This window comes from Vicugna pacos, chromosome 3 (assembly GCF_048564905.1).
Source record: "Vicugna pacos chromosome 3, VicPac4, whole genome shotgun sequence".
Classification (NCBI taxonomy): Eukaryota; Metazoa; Chordata; class Mammalia; order Artiodactyla; family Camelidae; genus Vicugna; species Vicugna pacos.
In genome coordinates, this window is record NC_132989.1 from 9,117,134 (window position 1) to 9,142,171 (window position 25,038).

General features: G+C 42.8%; 2 protein-coding genes across 2 annotated transcripts in view; one reads left to right on the top strand and one right to left on the bottom strand.

Moving 5' to 3' along the window:
- ITK (IL2 inducible T cell kinase) overlaps positions 1–25,038 on the bottom strand; it is a 60,184-nt gene that overhangs the window by 21,340 nt on the left and 13,806 nt on the right. The window contains exons 2-7 of the mRNA XM_006211884.4: positions 15,550–15,654; positions 13,999–14,080; positions 11,671–11,799; positions 8,070–8,110; positions 6,160–6,311; positions 2,403–2,468 (exon numbers count right to left, since the gene is read on the bottom strand). Coding sequence (XP_006211946.1) covers positions 2,403–2,468; positions 6,160–6,311; positions 8,070–8,110; positions 11,671–11,799; positions 13,999–14,080; positions 15,550–15,654 — 575 coding nt within the window. The remainder of the gene's footprint in view (positions 1–2,402; positions 2,469–6,159; positions 6,312–8,069; positions 8,111–11,670; positions 11,800–13,998; positions 14,081–15,549; positions 15,655–25,038) is intronic.
- MED7 (mediator complex subunit 7) overlaps positions 18,568–25,038 on the top strand; it is a 50,986-nt gene continuing 44,515 nt past the window's right edge. Inside the window, exon 1 of the mRNA XM_072953962.1 lies at positions 18,568–18,833. The gene's annotated coding sequence lies outside the window, so the exon portion shown is untranslated. The remainder of the gene's footprint in view (positions 18,834–25,038) is intronic.

A 25,038-nucleotide genomic window follows, 5' to 3' on the forward strand; every position in this document is an offset into this window, starting at 1 on the left:
TTTAGACATTGCTGTCATTCCTTGTCAAAGGAGTGCCAAATTTATTTGCTGAATAAAGTAAAAAAATATAATGGATATAATCTGCTAAAAATAAGGTAAATATTCACATATGTTCTACGTGTTACAAAGCAAACTTCAAAGTTAGTTTAAAAGGACACTGTCTCATGGGGTTCATTGTTCAATTTTCATATTGCTTCATTTCATGTTTCTGATTTTATTGTACAACTATTTGTATTTCTCCAGATTTCAGGATAATTTTCTCAGGATAAGCGTGTCATTTCTTCTCTGGGGAAATTTTAAAAGTCAGATTTTCTATAAGCAATTTCAATAATAGATTAAATATGTAAATAAAAAAGAAAGTAAAAGATACTAGGTTTTAAACTTTCTCTCTGAACTTAGCTACCAAAGACTAGATCTTAATAGCCTGGAATAATAAGTCAGACACTTGGGAACAATGCAGTGTGAAGGAATGATCTGGCTAAGGGGGAAAAATGAATCTAAGTACACCATTGGTTCAATGTCATTTTCATAGTTTGGCTGTCATTAACACGCTTACTGCTAAAAGCTCTTCTTCATACACGTCAGGGCATTTGAAACTAGAAGTCCATCTCTTTGCCTGGCTGGCCAGTAGTTTGGAAGTATGGAATATCATACTCAAGCAAGCAACAGCAGATGGCATGTAACATAGATGCAGTGTGGTATCACTCTTGGAATTTTAATGACTGATGACTCTGAACTTGAATTACACAAGTTTATATATATACAAGGACGCTAACTGACTTTTCATAAAGGTTCCATTAGAACTGCCTAGGTATGAGCTTTGGCATCTTCAGTACATCCTGATTAGTCTCTTTTTTGCGTTGGCCGTACTTAGGCTGAAATCACCTCTCTGGCCAGTGGACTCCATCAGACTTTGCTGGGAGGAAAGCTCCAGCCATCCTCTGGAGAGAACTTCAAGACTGCAAAAATAATAAGTTAATGGGCGGCTCACCTATCACATGTCAGAAAGTGTTATAAGCAGGTTATGAAACTTGCCCAAGGTCACTGAACTAGTCAAAAGTAGGCAGAATGTGAACCCAGGCAGTCTGGCTCCAGAGTCCATGCTCTCACCATCACATCGGTTTGGATTTGTCTAGTTCCTCATGACTGATTCAGGTTGTGTGTGTTTGGGCGGGAGCATCACAGAAGTGATGCTGTGTCCTTCTCAGTACGACACGTCAGGAGGTGCACGGTGTCTGCTTGCCCCGTTATTAATGTGAACTGGGATCGCTTGCTTAAGATGGGGTCACCAGGTATTTCCTCTTTGTTATTATTAATCAGTGACTTGACACTATGTAAATATCAACTTTCACCCTCTACTTGCGACATTCACTGGTGATTCTTACCTGAATCAGTTGGTACGTTGACTTATAAAATGGTGATTTTAAAACTTTACCATTCCTTCTACATTCATTAGTTGGCATTTTACTATAAGAAAGAGCTTTTTTTCTCTTGCATATGTATTTACTGAATTATTTATCAAGCCATCTATTATTATGGGTTCTTATTTTGTTTAATGGATTGTAGTCCATTACTGTCATTATTTATTTTGACACTCAAATTGTCCCAGATTTGGTCAGAAGGAGCATTTTAAAGCTGACTTTTGTACTCATCTGATATGTCTACATTATTTCACAAAAAAAGGTTGAGGTGTACCTCTTTACTTTTTGGTGCAATAAAGTGTTCCAAGTTCATCTTTGTTCTTTCCCTGCCCTGATTCTGAATCTCCAAGCCATTTCCCTAAGAAGTCCTGGTTCTCTTTAGTGGGAAGTATTATTTAGAAACCAGGATCTGGGTGTGCACATCGCTGCTGTGGTGTGATTGTTTCTGGGCTTTCCAGCAACCGAACTAGGAAATAAATGTACGTGGTGAGTACATTGCCCTCCACAGTTGGATTTTATTAAACGTTAAGTCATTCCATTAAAATTATATCCATGGGAACTCTTCTTTTAAATGACAGCTTGAAATAACACAAGGTAAGCACATATTTAATACTCATTTGTTTGTCCTGTCTCTTGGTATTGGATGTATTGCACTAAACCATGTTTTAAATCAATTTGCATTTGATCCAATGTTCATAGTGTTTTTCCCTTCTCAGTTAAGATCAATATTCCCAGGATTCCTGGAAGAAGCTTTTCTTTTTACTACAATATGTGCAGGCATCTGAGAAGTATCCCTTAGATGAGAGGGGAGGTGGGTGTGTATACCTTCCTCTTCTCCCATTTAAAGTGACTTTCAGTTGTTTATTTAGAGATCAAAGTATGCAGGTCAAGAAGAGAAAATGCCTGGTACTTTAATAATCAACCAATAATTCACTCCTAACCTTAGCACCATGTGTTTGGAAAGCAAACAAAACATCTTACTCGTAGGTTTCCAGGTTATTTGGAGACTTTTCCACCAGGTAACTGCTTGGCACGTATCCTTCATGCCTGTTACAAGAGAAATTCGTGTTTAGACTAATTAGTGTTATAGAATTAATTTTCACAGCTCCATTTTATAGGTTTAATCAACTAAAAGTCTTTTAAAGATGAGGAAGCCTCATGTTATTTGGCATTCAGGAGACATTTTAAATTTTTTGAAGAAGAGAATTGCAAAATATAACAACCTCAAGTTAAAGGCTATAGATTTTACCACTAAAATATGAACCATATTAAATAAGTAGCTACTTTACTTTAAAAACTGCTTGCTAATCTCCTCATTGTGAAATTTCCTCTACTGGAAAAAAGATTAATATTCAGTCTCTGTCTTCTATTAGGAAACATTTGTGTGTGTGTGTGTGTGTGTGTGATAATCAGCATTTTTTTCCACTTTAGTGTTAGCATTTTATAGTCAGGAAACCAAAATAATTAAAATATAAAAAATTACTTTCCAACCACAGGTCCCAAAAGATACTGCCAGTCGACCTTGTAAGCTTTTAACTTAAGGCCTCCCTAATATTTGTTGTTAATTGAGCTCCTTAAAATAAATGGTGAAACATGAGGAAAAAAGGATAAAATTATGCTGGAATTGGGGTTGGGACTTTCTTTTGAGCAGGAATAAATAATTGTGCATAAACAAAAACATATGGATCAAGAAACCAATAAGAAAATCGAAATAATTTACACTTGTGTGTAGCTTTGTCCTTTTGAAAGCATTGTCACATTCATCACCCTATTTAACACTACAAGGTGAGAATGGCTTTCCCTCCACTCTCAAGGCTTCTAACTCTGTACCTGTAAAATGAGGGGACCTCAAATAGATCACACATCAGACTCCTCCAGACTCTGCCAATCTACAAAACAACGTCTGATAAGTTCTTGCTCTTTATCAAGTGTCTTAATTTTTTGTATAAGGTCATTTTTCAATCTAGTGATTATGTTTAATGGGGAATGTGTAATCTATTTCACAGAATTGTTTTGAGGTTTTTGGTGATACCAAAATGGGAGATCTCATATCTTGTCATGGCTGAAGCTGCTAGTCAGTCATGGCATGCTGTCTTTGGAGAACTGAATACCCATCCTCAGAATCATTCTTAACCCAGTGCTCAAGGCAGTCAGTGCCAACTGGTGGGGATCAACTTGTTCTGAAATTTGCTATTTCTTTTATGTCTTTCTTTTGGAATTACTTTTAATTATGGCTGGTTTTGCCACATCATAGTTTTACAATTATATTAATAGGTCAAATACTATGTTTGCTTTCCTATAGAATGACTGTGTTTTAATATGCCAACCAAAGCTGGGTTACCTACAAAATGATGATCATTCTCTTCACTTGTGTGCAGATACAGAATTTACAAAGCCCTTTCACTTTCTTCATCTCACTGATTTTCTCAGCACTCTGAGATATCAATTGGATATTCTCATCTGTGTTTTACAGAGAAGGAAATGGATTCACAGAGGTTAAGTCCTGCACAACAAGAGCAGCTGACACTCAAGTCCAAGTCTCCCCTTCTCGTGTACTTTCCCCCAGACCGCACTATTACAAAGCAAACTGGGGAAATTCCCATACACCCATTGGCCTCTGGGGTGTCCTCTTCGATGTCCTTTGAAGTGCAGAGTTGAGCCTTTCCATGGGCCACTGAACAAAGGGTAAACTGTCATTTGGGGAAGTGAGACCCAGGAGAAGACATTTCCTGGCACATTTGTTGTGCTCCGTAAATGTCAGTTGATTGAAGGGATGAATTTCCGAGTATGTTCCTCTGGTGTCTGTAGAGTCTTGAACCTGTTCCGGATATGGGCCTCCTCAAAACAGGCAGAGAGAAGGGGACGTGGCTGGCCTCGTTCACTCTCACGAGCCGACTAGAGAGAGAGGTTCCAGGTGAGGGGCCCTGGGGTCTGTCCTCAGCTAGCAAGCAGCACCGCCCCCAAGACCACAGTTCTTGATCTAATCTTACTTTACACCCCTGCCTCACTTCCCCTGCAGTGGAGGTGATGGTTAAAGAGAAGGTGCCTTGAAAATGTAAGCTTTGGTGTATGCAAAAAGTAAAGCCTTAACCCCAACATATTTGTGCACCTCTTTTTTTACCCATCAGATTGGCTTTTTTTTTTTTTAAGTTTAATGATACCCAGTATTGGCACTCCCATATCCTGTTGGTAGGAATGTAAAATTTGGCAAACTTTTTGAGGGATTTATCTTTCAAAATTAAGATGTCACATAGTCTGACTCACCAGTTCCATAGTGAGCAATATGAGATATGTATTTTTTTTCCTGAGGAAAATAATTATTTTCAAGAGTATATTTTTCAAAAAATATATATGTATTTCAAAAGATTGCGAAGATACATGAGCATGAGCAACAGAAGATCTTCACTGCAGCCTTGTTTGAAATAACAAATAAAACAACCTGGAAACTAAATGTCCCATCATAAAATCTTATTTAAATATTTATAATACAAGCATACGTTTCAAAACTATACAATCATTTTTTAAAATAACAGACTTGTATGTGTTAATATGAAAAGATCTCTTAGATTATTAAAGGTTAAAAGCAAGGTGAAATCCTTAGTGCAAATAAAAAAGGATGCATTTGTAGATGTATAACTTTTTTGCCTAGGACGCACAAGTAAGTTAATAGTGAATACTTTTAGGATTGATGTGTGGGTAAGTGGAGGGTGGTTTGTTTTTAAGCATATTTCTCTCTACTGTTAGGTTTTTTTTTTAAATAAAACATTGACATAGGCTATCCATGTTGTGATGATGGAGTATTTTTTTATATTTTAAATTAATAATAACCTCATACTTTTAATGTGTTTAAACCTTAAAGACTAATTTATAAGGATGCAGTGTTGTGAATATTTGCAACCTACGAGCCCAAGAAGGGAATTTGCTAAATTATGGTATATTTTTATTTTAGATTTGTGTAATCACTGAAATCACCTTCTGGAGATGATTCTGGAGACTGTTCCAGGGCACAGGTAAAGACCTCCGATATTTAAAGGAAAAAATAAAGCCTTATAAAGCAATGTGAATCTGACACTTTTAAATTAAGCACTAGCGTCTAAGTCACATATATCCCACTACATTCTGAAGGCCTATGACAGTAACTTTGCTGTATTTCAAATTGGAGGAGGGGTCATAAGATTTTTTTCATTCAAAAGTCCCAGAGTGGGCAATCGGAATTTGCACAACTTTATTTTCTCCATGAATCATTTGGATGGCTAGTTCAAAGATTGTTGGTTAAACTAAATCTTTAGTCTTTTATCCTGATACTTCTTGATGTAACCACCAATCTGCACCCTCTAAACATGTCTTTTCTTTCCACCAAAAATAAGACCCTCATAATGGGTTGTATCTCCAACTTCACTTAAGCACTTGAGAACAATAGTGCTTTGTGGAACAGGTTGCCATTCTCCCAAACTGGACGTCAGTGGAACAACCCCAGGAGATTTTTAGATGAGTTTGGGGGCTGGGAGAGCTTGATGGAGTGCAGTGAGCTAGCAGAGCAAGTGACTGCCTCCCAGCCACTTCTGAGAAGTGGAAAGACCCATTTCCACCACTTCTTCCTTCCTCTTCCTTCTGCCTCTGCCCTCCTCTCCTAACTCAGTGCCGTCATCATGCGGAGATAAGTAGGGAAATCATCTCGGCATTTCCTTTGTCCCCATCTCAACTCAAAAGCTGGGACAGCAAGCAGAGGCTGCCTTACCCGTTCCTGTCCTGAACTCTCCACCAGTGAATCTCGGAGCTGTCCAGCAGGTAGTACTCCTCGTCGCGCTGCAGCGTGAGTTCCTGGGGATCGTTCGTTTCATAGTCGTACAAGGCAATGACCACGGTTTCTTCAGGTTCCCGAAGTGATCGCTGGGGGTGGGAAACAACAAAATCGAAGACATAGAAAGGAGGTAAACTGTGGAACAGGGTCAGCGAGTCCCTGAGCTGTAATTTGCTCTTGGATCCATGCCAGACCAGGCACCAGTTCCTACAATCCACTGGGGAAATTTGCTGAGACCACGTGCCTTCCTCTAGTTGGCTTTCTTTAGAAGCTCGGATTATGGTGCTCTGTTTGATGCAAAGACATTCAGTACCTGGAATTCATCACCTCACCCATTCTATGTGGTCAATTCTGACTACGGTGAATTCCAAGCAGCCATTCTTTTCACAAAAGTCTGCTGGCTTCTCTACTCAAACCATGCCACAATTCATCACCTGTCTGCCAGAAGCATCACATTCTTGGCTAAAGTGACATAGTCAACACTAAATCATTCAGTCCATGCTTGTCCGATTTTATTTGTGGGTTTGCCCAGGTCCATAGAATCATAGACTATTAGACCTGGGATGCCTCTGAGATATCAATCCACTCTTTTGTTTAGAATGGGGAAACTGAGAACCAGATGAGGAAATGGATGTGGCCAAGTTTAGCAACTGTATTAATCTCAGGCTTTCTCTCCTGTGTCGTGTGGGGTCCCTGTTCCTCTTGTGGGCTCTTTTGCCTGTGTCTGTAGTTTTGAGTACCTTCCTTAGGATGAGATACTGAAGATGTGACAAAGAGACAGTAAAGCAAACAACCACGAGGGTTCAGGATGGGCACACCTGCTAGAGGTTTTGTGGGAGAGGAAATATGGGAAGAGATTGACATTACTGGCTAGAATGGGACTTGGTGCTGGGAAATCCAAAGTTCTCTGAATACACTGAAGCACTTGGTGGCATAAAAATACCGGAGATTAAAAAAACGGGTAGTCATACTGATACAGTATGTCATCCCAGCTGAGCCCAGGTTGGAATTTGAAGTCTAGGTATTTGTGGCGCTTATGTGGTGGTGTATTGGGTACTACAGATAGGAGTCTATGAGCCTGAGGTTTTCACCTGAAGGGCTAATGGAGGAAAGAGCTGAGTTCAAAGACTGAGTTCAAAGGAAGATAGGAGGGAAATGGCACGGTATTCATCTCATTACAGGCCCAGCTAACTGGGCCTGAGACTCTGCATGTCTAACGAGCTGCCAGGTGATGCTGATGCCATTGATCCGTGGACCACACTTTGAGACCCATCCCTCAAGTTAAAGACTACCACACAAGAAATTCTGCAGCCGTCTAGCGTGACTACTGAATTGCTGAATGGCCTTGGGAAATCCTGCAAACCTCTCATGGGACTTCCTTTCCCAAGCTTTCACATGAGAATAAAACTATGACCCTCGGAAGCAGCTAGAACAGACGGTGAGTTTCTATATAGCTAGTAAAAGTGTAGACATCCTTTGAAGAATATAAAGTATTCTCAAATGTATGCTTCCCAAATGCTGGTATGTCAAAGGGTTATATAGCTGTGAGCTGTCATGTGCCCCAACCTGGTCAGGGGGCTGGACACACAGTTGGGTACCCATAAGTGTTTGCTGAGTGAAGACAAGATGGCAAGAGGTGGGATTTGGCACCTGACTCATCTTCTTCTGTGGACAGATCCGTGAGACAGTTCAGGCCCAAGAAACCCCCAGTGTGGAGTTCAGATGCGCCATGGCAGTCAGCTGTATTTGCCCCGTATTTGAGAAACGCGGGCAGGAGCACGCCTGGGAGAGCAGCTGGCCTGCGGCGCCATGGGCCACCCGCGCCCGGCCCCTGAGCGCTCACTCACCCTGTTGTCTTCAGGAGTAGGAGGAAGAGGCTTCTTTGAAGCTGAAACGAGAAAAACAGAGAAATAAGCCTGAAACTGAATGTGCCCGACTGGAGGTGAGCAGCCGGGGGCTTTTCAAAGAAAAGGGGCCTCAAAGAGAACAGCAGCAGGAGAAGGTGAGGCCCAGCACCTGTGTCTGATCTCTTTCAGCCTGGGGGTTCCCAATTTTGTTTTCTAGGAGACACGAGAAACTTCCAGAAGCCAATATCCCGGGCCCCTCCTCCTGTATTCCCAGGAAAAGCCCAGTCCAGAGGGGCTGACAGTGGGCCTTGGGGTGTGTCCTTCCCAGTGGGCACAGAGCCGCCCACGAAGGCACCTCCACCTGCTAAACCAGGACTTGGAATTGGTGACTCAGGGGGACCATGACTCACTGGCTTCCTGATGCCCTTGTGGGCTTGAGGAGCGGGGGATAAGATGAGAGGTTGCCGGGCTGCCCCTTGAGAGGTCTGAAATCCACTTTCAGTCATCTTGAGGCCTCCGAGCATCCGTTCTTGCTGGCTCCCCCAGACAACACCCCAACACCTCTTTCTCTCTGTTCCTCTCTTTGTGTCTCCATGTCCCCCTCCCTTTCTCTCCTCTGTCTCTTTTTCTTTCCTCCTTTCTCTTCTCTTTTCTCTCTCCCTTCCCCTGCCCCCACTCTTTCCTTTCATCTCTTTGTTTGTGTCTCTTAGTATTTCTCCTCTGAGACATTAAAAAGTTCAAGTCCATAATCCAGGGACAGAGGCTGTGGGTCTGTGTGTCTGGGAGGATGTGTGGCAGGGGAGGCAGTGCTTTGGCTCCCGTTCGGCTCACAGGCTTCTTTAACAATTAGAGGTAAGGAGGGAATGGCTGCGTCAGTAGGCAGTGAGCCCCTCCCCTCTGCGGGAGGCTGATTGGAGCCGGGCAGCCCATGTTGGGATGTAGTAAGTGGAGACTCATACATTGACACTGGAGTCCAGGCCTTGTGCTAACTCCTTAGGCAAGGGCAGGCTGGGGTACTGGGTATGCAATTAACAGAGAAGAGGGAAACAGACATGATAGGAAACATGGTTCCCCTCAAGCGCTCAACTTTGAGCTGGGAGACTGGAGTCCTAACCCCAGCTCCACCACGTACAAGCTCTGTGGCTGTGGGCCCCTCCCAGCCCTGAACCTGCTGGGCCTGGTCTCTCTTCTTCCTTTGGCATTGCTCTTGCCTTTCTTCCCCTCCCTCCGTGGGAAGTCTGTGTGTGGTGAGACCAGGGCCAGTTCTGGTTGCAGAAATGGGTGTTGCTGTGCATAGAGTTTAGCAGAGCCCATGTTTACTCAACCACCTCTGCCACTTCCCGGTCATATACACACAAGCTATCTCAGCTTCAGATTCTTCTGTCCCCAAATACAGACTAGTAGACACCATGACCATTTATTGAGAGCTCACTGAGTGCCAGCAGCTGTGCTGAGAGCTTTCCACAACCCCACTGAGTCTCCCGACAGCCCCTCAAAGTAGCTAATTATTACCATCATCCTTATTTTACAGATGAGGACAGTGGCACAGGGACTCAGAAAGGGTAAGTGACATAAATGAAGTCACAGACCAAGGAAGTGAAGGGGCTGGGACTCACAGCAGGTGTTTTTCATCCCGAAGCCCCATGCTCTTAGGCCCAGCCCAACACATGCCCAACACCGGGAATCCTACAAGCCTTCGCCCAGAGCAGACAGTCATGTGCAGTGTGCACAGTGCAGTGTGCTTCTTGAAAACTCTGCTCTCGATTCAGTCGAAACTTTGGTGCATGAGGTTACTTCAACCAAGTCAGAGGAAGGTACAATGAGGACATGCTCAGATGAGGAGATGACAGTAGGTTGCAACACAAAAGCAAGACCTTCAGCAGAGTGGCCAGACAGTGGCTAGACCCTGGCTCCACGTGGCGGGGAGCTTAGCTTGCACAGCCCTGCCCTCGTGAGTCATTCAGACGTTCTCGCACCTCAATCATGTGTCCACACTCAGTGGGGGGAAATACAGCGCACCCCGGAGAGCAACAGCTGCTAAATGCTTGGTGAAAACTGCAAAACGGAAACATAGATTCAAAGAGTTGCAAAATTGGAAGGAGACTTAGAGAGTATTTCATCTTAGGGCCCCTAAAATTTCCCTCTCCATTTCAGAGATGACGGCATTGGGGTCCTTGATGGCCGTACAACTCATCCAAGGGCCTACAGCAAGGCGCTGGCAGGAATTTGGAGACGAGATCTCTGGCTTTGGAAAGGGCTTTCAGTCACAGAGGCAAGCCCATGTCATCCTGTACTTGGGGTGGAGCCCACCCGCATAAAACCTTCCTTTTTTTTTTCATTAGATACCAGCCTTCCTGAGTATGGACCACAGGGCTAATGCAGAGAATCACTGTCTTCTAAACTAGGTAAATATTCTTCTGGGTCAAGGGGCTGGTAACCTTGAGCTTTCTCTCCCAAGGTGGAGGGCGAGAAGTGGTGGTTGTTAAAGTGGCAGTAGCAGGGGCTGCAACTCAGGAAGCCACAGAAAACCCAGCCACGTGTTACATTTAGCACATCCACCTTGGGCTGTCAATCTGAGGGGCTAGTGCCAAAAAGAAACCGACAGAAGAGAAAAGCTAAGTAGGGTAAGAGAGGTTGAGAGGAGAGGGCGGTGGGAGCAAACAGTTCACATGATCCTTCATTCCTACTCAGCCATGGTTTTGAGAGCTCTTCCTCGCTGTGTGACCTTGAACTTACTGAACTGCTCAGCCTTCTTTCTTTAACATCACACCATCTACCCCAGGCGGTTGTGAGGAATGGGGGCATGACGCACGAAAAAGCGCATCAGAGTGGAGTTGCCCTTCTTTGGGGGTTTGGGTCCCAAAGTCATCACATAAGGTAAAATCCAGTCACAGTCCATTCCTTAGAACCTGGGTCTTTGACCTTAAAGACCAAAAACACCAATGTCTTCTGTTTTCAGTTTGCATTGAAGCTGTGCCCTCTTTTTCTCTAAGACTGTGGAGGTGAAGGGCAAGCTTGAAGTGGAGGCAGGGAGAAGCCACAGGGTAAAATAGCAGCTTTTTTGGGTTTTGCTTTCTTCCCCTTTTGGGTGTCTAGAGTTGAAGTTGTGCAATTAAACACATGCGTGATGTGACGCCACCGTGATAAACAGTATTATAGCTCTCTAAGGCTGTCTCTGCAACTTCAGATCTAAGTAGACCGTGCCATTCAAATTTCCTAACTTGAAGGGATAGCAGTGCTTCACCAACTTTACTGTGCACACACATCTCCAGGGGATCTTGTTAAAGTACAAATTCTGCCCCAGCAGAGCTAGGAGGGGGCCTAGAATTTGTGGTTCTAACTAGCTTACAGGTGATGTTGGTGCCGCTGGTCCAAGAACCACATGCTAAGTAGCAAGGAGTTATAAACACATCAGCTGTGAGATGAAAAAACATCAACAGACTGGTGATGCAGGTGGTTGATTCCTTTCTGAAAATTCTGAGAATGTGCAATTCTGCCCTCAATCCCTGACACCCCCGATGGTGGGAAGCAAAGAGCTTTTACTTCTTACTCGTGGGGAGGTCAGTCATTTTACAAAGAAAGGGAATTCATAGTCTCTTACCATTCTTGGTTGGATCGTACTGGGCACAGCCCACTGCAAGCTTCTCCACCTGACCACAGCACCTCCATCTCCCGTCCAACCAGAAATTAGGATGATACTTGGGCACCAAACTGTTGTTATTCCTCGTTTCTGAAAGGGGTTGGCACCAGCAGAAGAGTTATTTCCAGGTCAGTCTGTCAAGGGCCACCAGCTTTATAATTCCTTGAGATTGGACCCTGCTGTGTGAACTTGAGTGAAATAGAACCCGAACGAGTCAGAAAAATGGCTTTTCCCCCATACACGTTTATGGAGGAGTGTATGCTGTGTTCAGACATCAGCAGATCTGGGTTCTTGTCTGGCTCTGCCTTGTGTTAGCTGTGTGTCCTTAGGTTGGGCAAGACCCTTAGCTGAGCCTCAGCTCCTACTGTGTAATGAGGTTGTTAGCATGGATCCATGGGACCCACAAAAGTGACTCAGAGGTAACAGGAAGACAGAGTAGGTAGGATTCCCACTCCTCCATCTCTCCCACATTAAACAGTAGCAACTTGGCTTGTATCCCTTCTAGATTTGTGGCTTTAAAGCCAGATTTTGGTACAGGAAAAAAAAAAAGAGGCTTTCCTGATTGAAAAAAAAGCATAAAAAATGGAGAACTAGACAGATTATTTCTAATGCTCCTTCCTCCTTTAACATCCGTGAGTAAAACCACCAATGGGCATAGCTGGAGTCCTTTTGATGACCTGAGTGTTTGTTTTGTGCCCATGACTGTTATACTGGAAACTGGAGTTGACCTGGCACTTGCCTGTTCATATCACATTTGAAACTCACAACAACCTTGGAAGAAGATAAGGCTTGTATATTGATTCTCGTTTTTCAGATAGAGGCATCGTGGTTCCTGAGGTTTCAAATGGCTTGCTTACCCTCAGTCCCCACAGCTGCTTAGAGACAGATTAATGTTTGAACTCAGCTCTCCTACAAATCCAGGGCTTCAGGCTAACTGGCAGTAATAGTCATATGGACTGACTGCTTTCTTTGGGTATGGTACCAAGTGTTGGAGGCATCCCAACTCTTTCATTGCTCACAGTAATCCAATGACTGCCTGTTACTAGGAAGAATTTATAGCTGAGGAAATGGGGACACTGAAATTAGTCAAGGAATTTGCCCAAGGTCATACATTAATAATTGGCAGAGTTGGAATTTTCTCCCTAGCAGCCTGGCTCTACATTTTCCATCTGTAAACACTGTGCTGGTGCTGATTATGCCGCCAGGAAGGTGAGCCCTAAGGAGTACTCTCACAATGATCTGAAAATATTTAAAGCTACTTGACATTTATTGGATATTGACTATAGACCTGGCTAGTTCCAAGGCCTTACTCTTAGAAGCTCTGGACACAGGTGCTTTTTTAAAAAAAATATTTATTAAAGTATAGTTGACTTACAATATTATATTAGTTTCAGGTGCACAACCTAGTGATTCAGTACTTTTATAGATTACATACCACACGAAGTTATTATAAAATGGTGACTATATCCCCTGGGCTGTACACTGCCTCGCTGTGACTCATTTATTTTATAACTGGTAGTTCGTACTTAATTCCCTTCATCTATTTTGCCCCTCCCCCTCCCTCCCCCTTCCTCCCCCTCTCTCGTCTTGTATGTAGCTTGTTCTCTGTGTATGTGAGTCTGTTTCTGTTTTGTTATAGTTGTTCATTTGCTTTATTTTTGAGATTCCACATGTAAGTGAAAACAAACAGCATTTGTTTTTCTCTGTCTGACTTGTTTTACTAAGTGTAACACCCGGAGGCAGGTACTATTATTATTAATTACTCTTCTCTCCTCCGCCCTTTGTTGGAAATAGACGGGGAAACCGAAGCACAGAACAGTTAAGGAAGTCGCCCAGGCACACGTGGCTAGTGAGTGGCCGGGTCAGGATTCAATCCCAGGTGGTCTAAGCCTGGGCCCTCGGTCTTAATCTTCATACGATATCAGGAGTCGGCAGGCTTTTACTTAAAGGGCCAGATAGTAAATATTTTAGGTTTTAATCACCAGCAGGCACAATTGGCATGCTATGGAGGTAGTTACATAGCCCTTTAACATAGAACCATTAAAAAAAAAATTTAGAAACATCCCCATCTCAGAGCCTTACAAAAACAAGAGGCAGGCAGGATGTGGCTGACCCTGTACTGCACTGGTTGTTGAGTCCTGGGCCCAGCATGGAAACTTGGGGGACCCTCCACCAACACCCAAGAGGAGAAATGTTGGACTATCAGCTGCTCTTTATCCTACTGTGGGACCCAAGCCTCCCAGGGGACCAAGGGGTCTCAGGGACTCAATCGGCCAGGATATGCATTACCTTCTTTCAGGGCCAGCACCCAGCGCTGCCGGCTCTCACGGTCTGGAGCAAAAACATACAGGAGGTAGTTGTCGTGCACGACCTGGAGACACACAGAGTTCAAGGTGAGCAGCGCGCCCGGAGATGGATGACTGACAGCAGACCCGCCTGGCTTATTGGGCTGAGACTGAGGTTGCTGGCAAAAAGGCAAACATCTGGGTGATTCGGGGACTAGTGTCCTTGTTATCCAGATGTGTGGATGCTGAACAGATACAGGGTGAAACTCCACAGTCCAGATTATGTCGCTGTTAGGCTATCACTAAATTAAAATAGCTGGGGAAACAGGCTCTCCACCTACCTAGACAGTATTTATTTCTCACATTAATTTTTCAGTGATTAAAAAAAATTCTGGCATATACAAGAGTATGTATGATATGATGTATAATTGAGATTTTAAAAATTTCTTATGTTGAAATAATGTAAGGCACCCAAGATGTTCCAAAGATAGTACAGAGTTCCCACATTTTCCCAGTGATCATGTCTTATATAACCGCAGTACATTTCCAAAAGCAGGAAATTGACATTCGTCCAATGTGATTAACTAAACTACAGATCTTTGGGTTTCACCAGTTTTTCTCCTTCCTGTACTCATTTTTAATTGGAATTTTAATGATGGGAAATACATGTTACTCCTTTTAGGTTCAGAAGTAAAAATTCCATCTCTTGGAGGTCACCTTTCTGGTAGGAAAAAAAGTCCTTTTCTATGCCACATTGAAAAATCGAATATTTACTCCTCTTATATTGCCAAACCAGAATGGTATCCTAGGATGTGCAAGAAAGTATTCACTCCTTCCTCTCCTTCAGAACCATAAATGTCAAGAGTGGTAACAAGATATAGATGACACCATGACCTAAAGACTAAAGATATTTTCCGCCAGTAGAACTTTCTGCAGGGATGGAAATGTTCTAAAATTTATGTTGTCCAGTAAGGTAGCCACTAGCCATAGGTGGCTCTTGAAGGTATGGGATGTTTATTCATTCAGTGTGGTTTAGTGAGACTCAGGAGTTAATTAATATTGCTTAAGTTAAATTACATTTAAATTTAAACAGCCATATGTGGCTAGTAGCTATTGTTTTGGATAGCACAACTCCAGGTAGTTCTCAGATTATAAAATCTGAGTCCTTTACTCCAGAACCTCCAAGCAATTTATAACCAAGCATTGCAATCCGTTGTCCCAAATCATGAGTAAATGGCACTTAAGGAATGTTAGGCTTGGGACCCTTGATAGTCTTTTCCCCCCCTTCAAGAACAGAATAATTAGGACTTTTCTTGAGGTAGGAAGACATGAGGGAAAGGGCAATGAGGGATGACAATGTTTTCAACATTTTGTGATTAATCTCTGTTGAGTGAATACGTGTCATTGAAAGAACACGGCAAGATTTCTCCTGGGGTTTGTCTAAGTTCTAACCCTAGACCAGAGTCATCTGCATCCCACCTTCCCATACAATGACTGAGCATTTCACCCGTCATCCAAGAAATGGGGAACTCGTCCCTTGCTCTGATGGACTTACCTGAAATGGATATTTATAGTGGCATGGGATGATAATGTCACTTTTCACAATCTCGACACATTTGATTCGGGACAGTTCAATGGAGCCCTTCAAAGTGCGCTTTTTCTGTAGGAAGAAAAAAGCACATTACATTCAAGGAAGAGACAATATTTTGTCCAGGTTGCTTCTAGAAACCCATTATTAGAAGACGTCCGTTGTCTTTGTAAACCCATCCTTCAAATATCCAGAAGCTTGGCCCTCAGTGCCTGAAAAGGACACTCTGAGCAGACTCCTGAGAGACCATGCCACTTGAACTGTCTTCTTGATGGGGTGACTGACCTCCATTCATAGAGCCACCATGACATATCCCAGTGACCTTGTGACACAGAGCAGCATTTGCAGAACTTACAGCTGGGATGGGTGGTGTAATCCATGAGAAACCAACCACACACGTGGGCCAGGTATCTCTACTTTGTACCTATCCATGGTCTTATTAGCAGAGTAAGTGGGCTCAGGCTTGACTTGGTTGGTGACACATACCTTGCTTGGAAACTTTCTTTTCGACATCTGCCTTCTCTGTGTCCCTCAGTTGTCCACAGTCCCCCAATGGCACCCTTGTAGGACATTCCTGATTCTAACCATCCCTTCTCCATGCCCTTGTCAAGCTTTATTGGCCCCATGTCTCATTTCCTTTGACGCTTGCTAGATGTATTCCTTGATAACTCATTCACATGATAGCCTTCAGGATTTATAATAATGTTACATATTATCCATTTCTAAGGGTCCTTGTCCTTGGAGAGTGGATCCCAGGGGATGTTGCCCAATGGGACCTATTCTATAGGTGGACTATCAGGCTCCATGGAAGGCTAGTTAGGGAAAAGCTTTTGGAGAGCAGGAGACTTTCATGGGTGCCTGGAATTAGGCTTCCATTGAGAACAGAATTTAATTTGACTGTGGAACCAGTTGAAAAACACTTCATTATAGCTTATCCTTAAGAAAGAGGTAGCAAATGGTGGTGAACTGGGCATAGGTTGGAACATATAAAGTTAGGCTCTGCCTCTAACTAGCTTTGTGACCTTGGGGAATTCATCCAACCTCCCCAAACTTCAATTTCCACATCTGATAAGTGAGGATAATAATGCTTACCCTTTAAGGGTTGATTGGAGAATAAAATATGGAAACAAGCCACCTGGCTTATAATAGGTGCCCTCAATAAAGGGTACCCTCCCAATGGAAGAGGTTAGGGAAGTCAACTATGGCAAGAGAGTTGTGATATGTGAGGGCACTTGCTGGGTATTTGGGAGCTGTGACATCATCAAATTCTCCAGAAGTGAGTTCAGCCTTTACTTACTAGTTTTGGACACCCAGCCTGGTTGCTGCCTTTGTTTCAGTAGCTGAGGCCCAGAAGTGAGATGAAAAGAGGGAAGATGTTAGAAGTACCCCCTGTAAATACAGGGACATTTCATACTATTTCTTTTTTTTTTTTTTTTTTTAGTATTTTCTTTCTGAAAACTCTTTCATTCATTTGGGAAAGTACAAAATCTATCCATGATTGTAGCAAATAAAACCATATGGAGCTATGTGAAGAAAATATTTCTAATGTCTTATTATCCTCTCCTTCTCCACAACTCTGAGGTAGCCAAGGTTAACCATTTGGAATGTATTTATCTTTCCCACACATATTTATGGAGTATATATAAACAAAAATGAATGTCTGCTCCACAGAGTGGTTTAAAATGTGCTTTTGTAATCGAAGGATATATCAAGAGGTCAGTCTTCCCTTAAAAGCCTCTGAAAACATGTGCTCTTTGGACCCAAACTATCTTCTCATTTAGAGTCTTCCAGAGCTAGAAATACATGCCCTGATCCTGCCCATAATCACAGTCTTTGGAATGGTTCATGTGTTTTTCAAAAGCAGAAGAGGACAAGTGAGCTGCCTTTTCAACAACCAGCTGCAGCTACTGGTGATAAACAGGGAGTCTGAGCTTTGAGGTGATTTTGTTTTTTTACCTCTGTTGGGTTATTTCCTTAGTCATATACATAGTAAAATGTAACAGAAGGCTCATGGCAGTAACCTGACAACTCCGTTTGCAGACATTTCTGTCCCTGGGACCCACTAAGTCCTGCAGTCCTGAGAGTAGAGACCAGGACATCTATTACGATCTCCCCCAGGCCTAGCACGGTAGCTGGTCCACAACAGGGCACCCAGTTAGGATGCTATGAAAGAAGGGCACCAAGCTGGAACACGGTTTAAGTAATCTCCATCAGATTTAAGGCTAATGCATTCAGCCCTGCAGGAGTATTTATTGAGGACCAGCTATGAGCTAGGCACCGAGTGCAGGAAATAGAGAGGCGAACACAGTAGACTTTCTCATGGGAAGGCAGACAGTATAAACAGATGCTATAAGGAGATGAAAACAGGTTGACATGATCAGCTAGTGGTCAGGGCAGACCTCACTGGAGGGCATCTGAGAAGAGACCCGAAAGTTGAAAGAGGAACCAGAGCCGAGAAGGGAGAGTGAGCCCCTTGGTAGAACAGACAGCAAGAGCAAAGGCCCTGGGGTAGGAACATTCTGGGTGAGCATCAGTTGTTAGTAGCCTAGGATCAACATTATCAGGGCATAAAGTGGACGTAAATAATATCCAGGGTTGTGAATAGGGGTCCAAATCCTATGTGAAGTTCTAAAGCAGCCCTTGCCCAATAGAAACAAATGTGAACTGTCCGCTAATTAAAAAATTTCTAGTAGTCACACGAGAAACAGCAAAAAGAAATGTTAAATATAGCATTTTGGATCTGTGAGTGGCTGGGTTTGGGGAGGTGACGTTTCTGGAAGCTGCTGGAAAGCGCTCCAGTGGTGGAAGTGACGCCAGCGGCCAGGGGGTGGGGCGTGAACAAAATTAGTGCGCGGAGGGATTACGCTGCTGTGGGAAGAGAGTGGCCGCGCACGCGCTGTGCGCCATCCCAGGTCGGAAGGCGACGCGCCCCCGAGTGATTTGGCCCGGGGGGCGTGCGTGCGTGCGAGGAGGGACGGGCTCCCCAGGCGGCCGAGGTGCAAGGGGAGCTCTTGGCCGGCGCCTCCCTGTGGGGCCGCGGTCTCCGCGACAGCCGGGCGCGCAAGGCCCGCAAAGCCCGCTCTCCCGAAGCCTCAGAGAGAGCCGAGCCGCCGCAGAGCGTGTTCACGGAGGGTCACCGCACGCGGAGCTGCCCCTCGCCGTCTCCCTGCACCGCAGCTGCGAGGCCAGGGGCCTTCCCACCCGGATTCTGGGTGTTTCGCCTCCTTCCCTCCCTCCCACATCGTGTAACGGTAAGGGCAGTAGCCAAAGCGCAGGGACTTTGCTCTCCAGGACTCATTCTTATTAGTCAGCAGCTGAGGGGAATTCTCCTGTGGTTTACAAGTTTAAGGCTCTGCTTTCGTAGGAAGGCCACGTGGTTTAGGGGACTTCGTGGCCGCGGATGCTATTTCTGAGTCTCCATTTTAAATCTTGGGGGCAGCGTATTCCAGAAGTCCTTCCTTCGCTCGATTGGTTCTGTGTCTTAGAATAACAGTTGTTTCTGTTTCTTTACAGAATAACCACCACTGGCATTTTGGATTGAGGGTTTTTTTTGTTGTTGTTGTTGTTTTGGTGGTTTCCAAGTAAATAATTATATTCTGGAATAATGCTGATAATTTTGTTAAGGTGGTAGAGAGGAAGTTAAGTCCCGTGTACCGAGAAATTCTTCACTGAAAAAGATTTTAGTTTTCGGTACTTCTGTGTGCAAATGGCCAAGAAATCCAGCAAGGAGTTTGTTGTTTTGTTTTTTCGCCCAACTGAAAAATAGGCTGGTTAGTTTTTGCTTACTTTTGTTGTTGTTGTGCTAGATTACTAATTTGCTGGTGTATTTGTTGTGGGATCTAGCTAGTTTTCTTTTTCTTATTTTAATGAATTATGATGAAGGTATGAGAAGGCAGTATTTCGTCCCCGAATAGTAGCCCAAACTTAGAAGGTTTTTCTTTTTCGCCACTGCTATTTTCATTCTTGGAATGGAATACACTTTTTTTTGGTAATAAACACTTGCTGAATGTTAATCTCATGCGTTGAACAGAATAATTGATTCTGTTAAAATGTAGCTAAAATTTTAAGATAGAAAAATCAATATCGCCAAACTGAATCATATCAAACATCGTTGTCTGCAAAGTTAATGTATAGTCTTTTAGTGCAAATTTGATTTTTTGCTAGGAAAATATTATGTGAAAGTTAACAGAAACAAAATGGAGGTGGGGCTTGGGATGTGGAAAGAAAAGTGGATTTTAGTGTGTACTGTTTTTGATTCCAGAGCTTTTCCCCTTATAAAGAGTAGAAAAAGGCATATAAGACTTTATAAGATTAAAGGAAGGATACTAATACAGAGCAATCAATCAGGAAAGGTTGACTAGAAAAGTCCCTCTTTCTTTTACATTAGAGTAATGGTCCTAAGTTGAGAAAATTGTATACATTTCTGCTTATTCCTCACCAGTGTATTTAGAATGCCTCTTTCTGTGAACACTGGTCCCCCCAAAAGTGCAATTACCTTTTAGTAGGATTCAAGCTTATTGCCTGCATACCTTTGCTGTCAGTGTTTTATTTACCTGTTTTCACTTGAAAACTAGCATGATCTAATCAAATGAAACTTTTAAAAAAACTTAAGTAATAACTACTGAGCAGCTAAAATAGGAATACAGTGTTGTTCAATTAGGATTTTTTTTCTCCTCTTCCCACAATGTCAGCTTTTGCCCCTCTATGCTAGATTGGATTCCTTAATGACAGAACAAGTCTGCCCAAACATGGGGTATTAAAGCTGCCTGCTATGATTGCTCGTATTGGTTTCATCAAAAAGATGAGAGCAGAAGTGACTAAACATATTTTCTACAGCATCTTTGTGAGTACAGTCTATAATTTCTTATCTAATTCCAACATTCAGAAGACTTTGAAAACCCAAAGCTTTTTAAGCTTGGAGACAAAATGCATTTTGCAGACCTGAACTAATGAGCAGTCATATATCGTATTTATTTATATCATATGTTTTGCTGATGAAATATTAATATGTTTGATTATGGGATGCCATCCTTGGCCACTGATGTGTGAGGTGTTACATAATGGTTTGTGTACCTTGTAACATTTTTAAATTCCCAGAGATGTGGACTTATATTAATATTTTTGGCAGTACACTTGTGCTAAACATTCACATATTTTAAAAAAACTTAAGACATTTTAGTTCTTGCCCTCAATGAATTCGGTTGAGTTCAAAGGGTAGGAAAAAAGCACATTTATCATACTGCAATATGTGCAGTGATAGAGATGTGCACAGCCTATTTATAAGTATAGCCATATAGTGACCACACAAGATGTGAGTAGTCCAAGGGTTTGAGGTTATTTCATTAATTTAGACTCCAAAATTTAGACAGAACATGACAGCCGACTGTGTAGCCTAAACTTACTTGGCTCTGTTTTGCCCACACAAAATGAGAAGACAAAATGATAAAGAGTCCTAGGATGGATGTTGGAATTTCTGATTTCCAATCCTAACTCTTCTGCCATACGAGCTTACACAAAGTCACTAAGTTTTGAAGGCCTCAGTTTACAGATCTCACAGATAAAGTGAAAAGTCTGGGATAGATGGAGCTTTTAAGGAAGGTCCCTTATAGTTCCAGCATTCTACATGTGGATATTTACCCTTAGAGTGATGCCTACTTTTTATAAATGTTTTCCATTAAGAATGTGATCCTGTTTCATCGCAAACTACTTTCTTGCCAGTCCAAATGCTGTGTTTTCTTTTGGGTTAGGCAATCCATTCACATGGTTCAAAATTCAAAAGGTAAGGAAAGAATACACAGTGAAAAGTCTTCCTTCCACTCTTGTCCCTCAGCCACCCAGTTCCTTGCCTAGGAAACAACCAGTGCTAACAGTTTCCTGTATAATTTCCCCCCCAAAATGTATGTATATACAAGCAAATAAGTATGTATATATATTTATTTCTCTTTTTTTATAAATGGTACATATTATGCATAGTTTATGTACCTTTTTTTTCATTTATCTTAGAAGTTCTGTAGTCATTATAATGTTTCCTCACACTTTTCATGGCTGCATAATATTCCATCATATAATGTATCATTTCATCAGTCCTCTCTTTTCAGACATTTAGGTTTTTGTATGATTTTATTAAGAGCATTATGCAATGAACAACTTTATACATCATTTTCTATGTATGTGACTATATCTATGTCCTAGACAGTGATACAGCTCTATTGGGAGAGTGACATCATTCATAAAATGTTATTTAGTAACTGATCATGTAAAAAATTGATAAATCAGAGTGTATTATAAATCTCAAAAGTGTATTTCTAGGGTTCCATCAACTTTGACTTAATGTGTCCCCTGTGGCAGTGTAATATGGTGGTATAATAAACTCAATATCCTATTTGGTTCTAAAGTAAACATGAGATAAATCACACACACAAAAAAAGAATACAGCATTTTGTTTAGCCCAGTATATCTAAAATATGATCCTTTCCACATGTAATCAACATAAAACATTGAGATAGATTACTTTTAAGTAATAAGTCTTTGACATCATGTAGTTTACAGGCCATCTCAATTTGGACTTTCCACACTGCAAGTTCTCAGTCACCACACATGACTGGTGGCCACCTTATTGGGCAGCGTGGTTCAGGATTTCCAAGGAAGATATCTCTAAACACAGATGATCTCTTTTGACTTCTTAATATTCACTGGGCTCAAACAGGGATTGTAAGAGACATTTGTGCCTTAACAGTCCATCAGGTAAGCCTGCTCTCCAGTTTGATCTTTTGCTGGAATGGATTTCATATCCCACCAGCGAAGCTCACTCATTCCCAAAATGAGTGCTCAAGCTCCCCCTCACACTCTGTCCTGTTGTCTCAGTCTCTTCAAAGTCCCGAGCCCTGTTCTCCTCAGCCCCCAGAAGATCTGCTACGTGGTAAACAACAGGACCAGAGCCAGGCACAGGACAGCCGGTCAGCGAGCTAAATACAGTTGCATCTCTGGGAAATGGTAATTGCCTGTAATCATCCCAAACAACTGTGCTATTTCTGAAAAATGCCAGCGCAAAACCTTCCCAGGAAACCACACCAAAGACAACAGAGAATGACACCGAATGAAATAAGCCCTCATCCTTCTTGCTTATTCCGTCTGCACCGCTCTGTCTGAAAGTCACATAACTTCGCTTGGCCTTGCCTCTTTCCTTGGCCATGTTCAAAGTTGTCCTCACATTCCAGAGCTTCACTTCAGACACTGGCTGCGTGTCCAACACGACACGACAAGATGCTGATGCCCACGTATTTGTACAGAGGCCGGCTCGTGCCAGTGGCTTTGATACCACCTTTCTTTTCATGTTAATGTATGAAGTAAAATTTTAGATCGTGACTTTCAAAGAAAGAGGCAGGAAAAAACAAATGATGATAACCATCTTGGAGCACTTCCTACACATCAGGTACTCAACAGGACATCTCCTTTAATCATGGTCCTACAAAGTATTCTTCCCCCATTTTACAGGTGAGAAAATTGTGGCTCAGAGGGGCCAAGTCCCTTTATAAGTGGAAGAGCCACATACAAGCTCAATTCTAAGACTCAAGAGCCTGAGTGTTTAACGACCGTGCTTCATGGCTTTGCACCTGCCATGACTTTACGCGGGAGACTTTCATTCCCTGAACCTAACACTGAACCATCAGTTGTGTGACTGATTTCCCCAAGCTGTGATTCAGGATATTTTCTGCCCTATCTGATCGTGCAGTGCTTATGTTGGATTTCAAAGCGGGAGCACAGAATAATAACTCCTCTTCGCTCCTATGACATTGGCTCCCTGGTGGCTTGGCGAGTCCAGCAGCTACATCAGTGAGAAGCTGTGTGTCTGTTACCCATGAAAGAGGGCATCTCCACCCTTCCGAATAACAGCAACACTTCAGCTTTCGTCTCCAGGGAGGCTGCGTGGGACAGAAACGGAACTTGCACATTATGCAGACCCACGCCTGCCTGACCAGCTGTGCAACCTCAGGCAAGTGCCTCAACTTCTCAGTTGCCTTTTTTTTTTTTCAAGTGGAAATAATAGCAGTCCCTGAATCATTGGAATGATTTAGAAGATTTAAAAGAATGACATCAACCTACTAGCAAAAGAAAACCATTCAAATGATAAACCTACCACCCAAGTGTTACTTCCTTTCCTCCTCCAAATGCTGCCCATGAAACAAGACCTCACTCTCTGGTCTTTATGAGTCCATGTTTTCTTTGGGGGCTTTCTTCTGGGCAAATATGTAACCAGGAGTCACCATTTGGGAGGACAACATTAATATTTAACTGGTGATTTTGACCTTCTGGAGTCATTTGTTTATTTTGACAATTATTTGTAAAATCAGGGCAAAACCTAGTTCTTGGTCTTCCCAGCTGCGTCCCATTTGCTCTCATTTTAGCAAATGGGAAGGCTTAGCTCTCTGCTCCCCGTCCCATTCACCTGGCAAAACCTCCCGCAGATAGTCATTCACCCAAGATGTACCTCACTGATAGCTTAAGGCTCGGCTTGTTTCACAGGAGTTTGGATTAGGACGGATATTAGGGGCTTAAGCCAAGAGGAAGCTTTGATAATGGAATTTCAGGCATCAACCGAAAGAGTGTTTTTCAAAGGGAACCAGTATTTTTCAAAGGGGAGTAATGCATTTAAGACTTCCCTGGCTCTCATTGTAAAAGGAAACACATGCTGCCTTTATCAGAATTTCGTTAAGATAAGGAAATCTTTCTGATGATGACTTCAACCAGGCATTTTGAATATTTTGTTCATTGCCTCTTCTGGAGTGTGGTACAGCCGCTGCACCCATCTGACATGGCACAGTGATACCATTGAAATTAAAACTGATGTCATGTGACATGAACTTCAATGACTGACTTGGGGTTGTTTTCCCCGCTGCTAACAGAGTGTGGAGTATCAGTTCTAAAATTGGTTTCAGGGGGCTTCCCAGATTCTAATTGCATCCCTTCTGTAAAAGGTGCTGGAGGTAACCTGCGAGTTCCCTCCGCAGTCTCCTGATGCAGCTTTCTGTCTTGTACGAGAAGGAAGCTCTCGTGCTGCAGGGGAGAAAAGCAGAGATTGGGAACTTGGAAAAGTCATGGTTTGAATCCCTCTGAGGACGGGTAGTATTGGGCCAATTATCTCTGTTCTCTGAGATCAGTTCTCTTAACTGAACTTGATTGTTTAGTTCTTGCGGAGGAATGGGGATGCTGACAGCTTCAACTCAGGGATATAATGACCTGAGCTACTTGTTAGGAAGGATCTGGAGCTAAGTAGCAGATTTTGCGGCTCCTGGACCACCTTCAAGCCAGGAAACTATGATCCATCCCAAACCTGCCTTCTTTTCTTTCCTTTCCTTTCCTTTTTTCCACAAGACCTTTTAGTCATTGCTAAACCAGAGCCGCCTGGCTTTCCTCACCTCGGCTTTTCACACTGTGGTTTATGATGAGGCTGGTTGT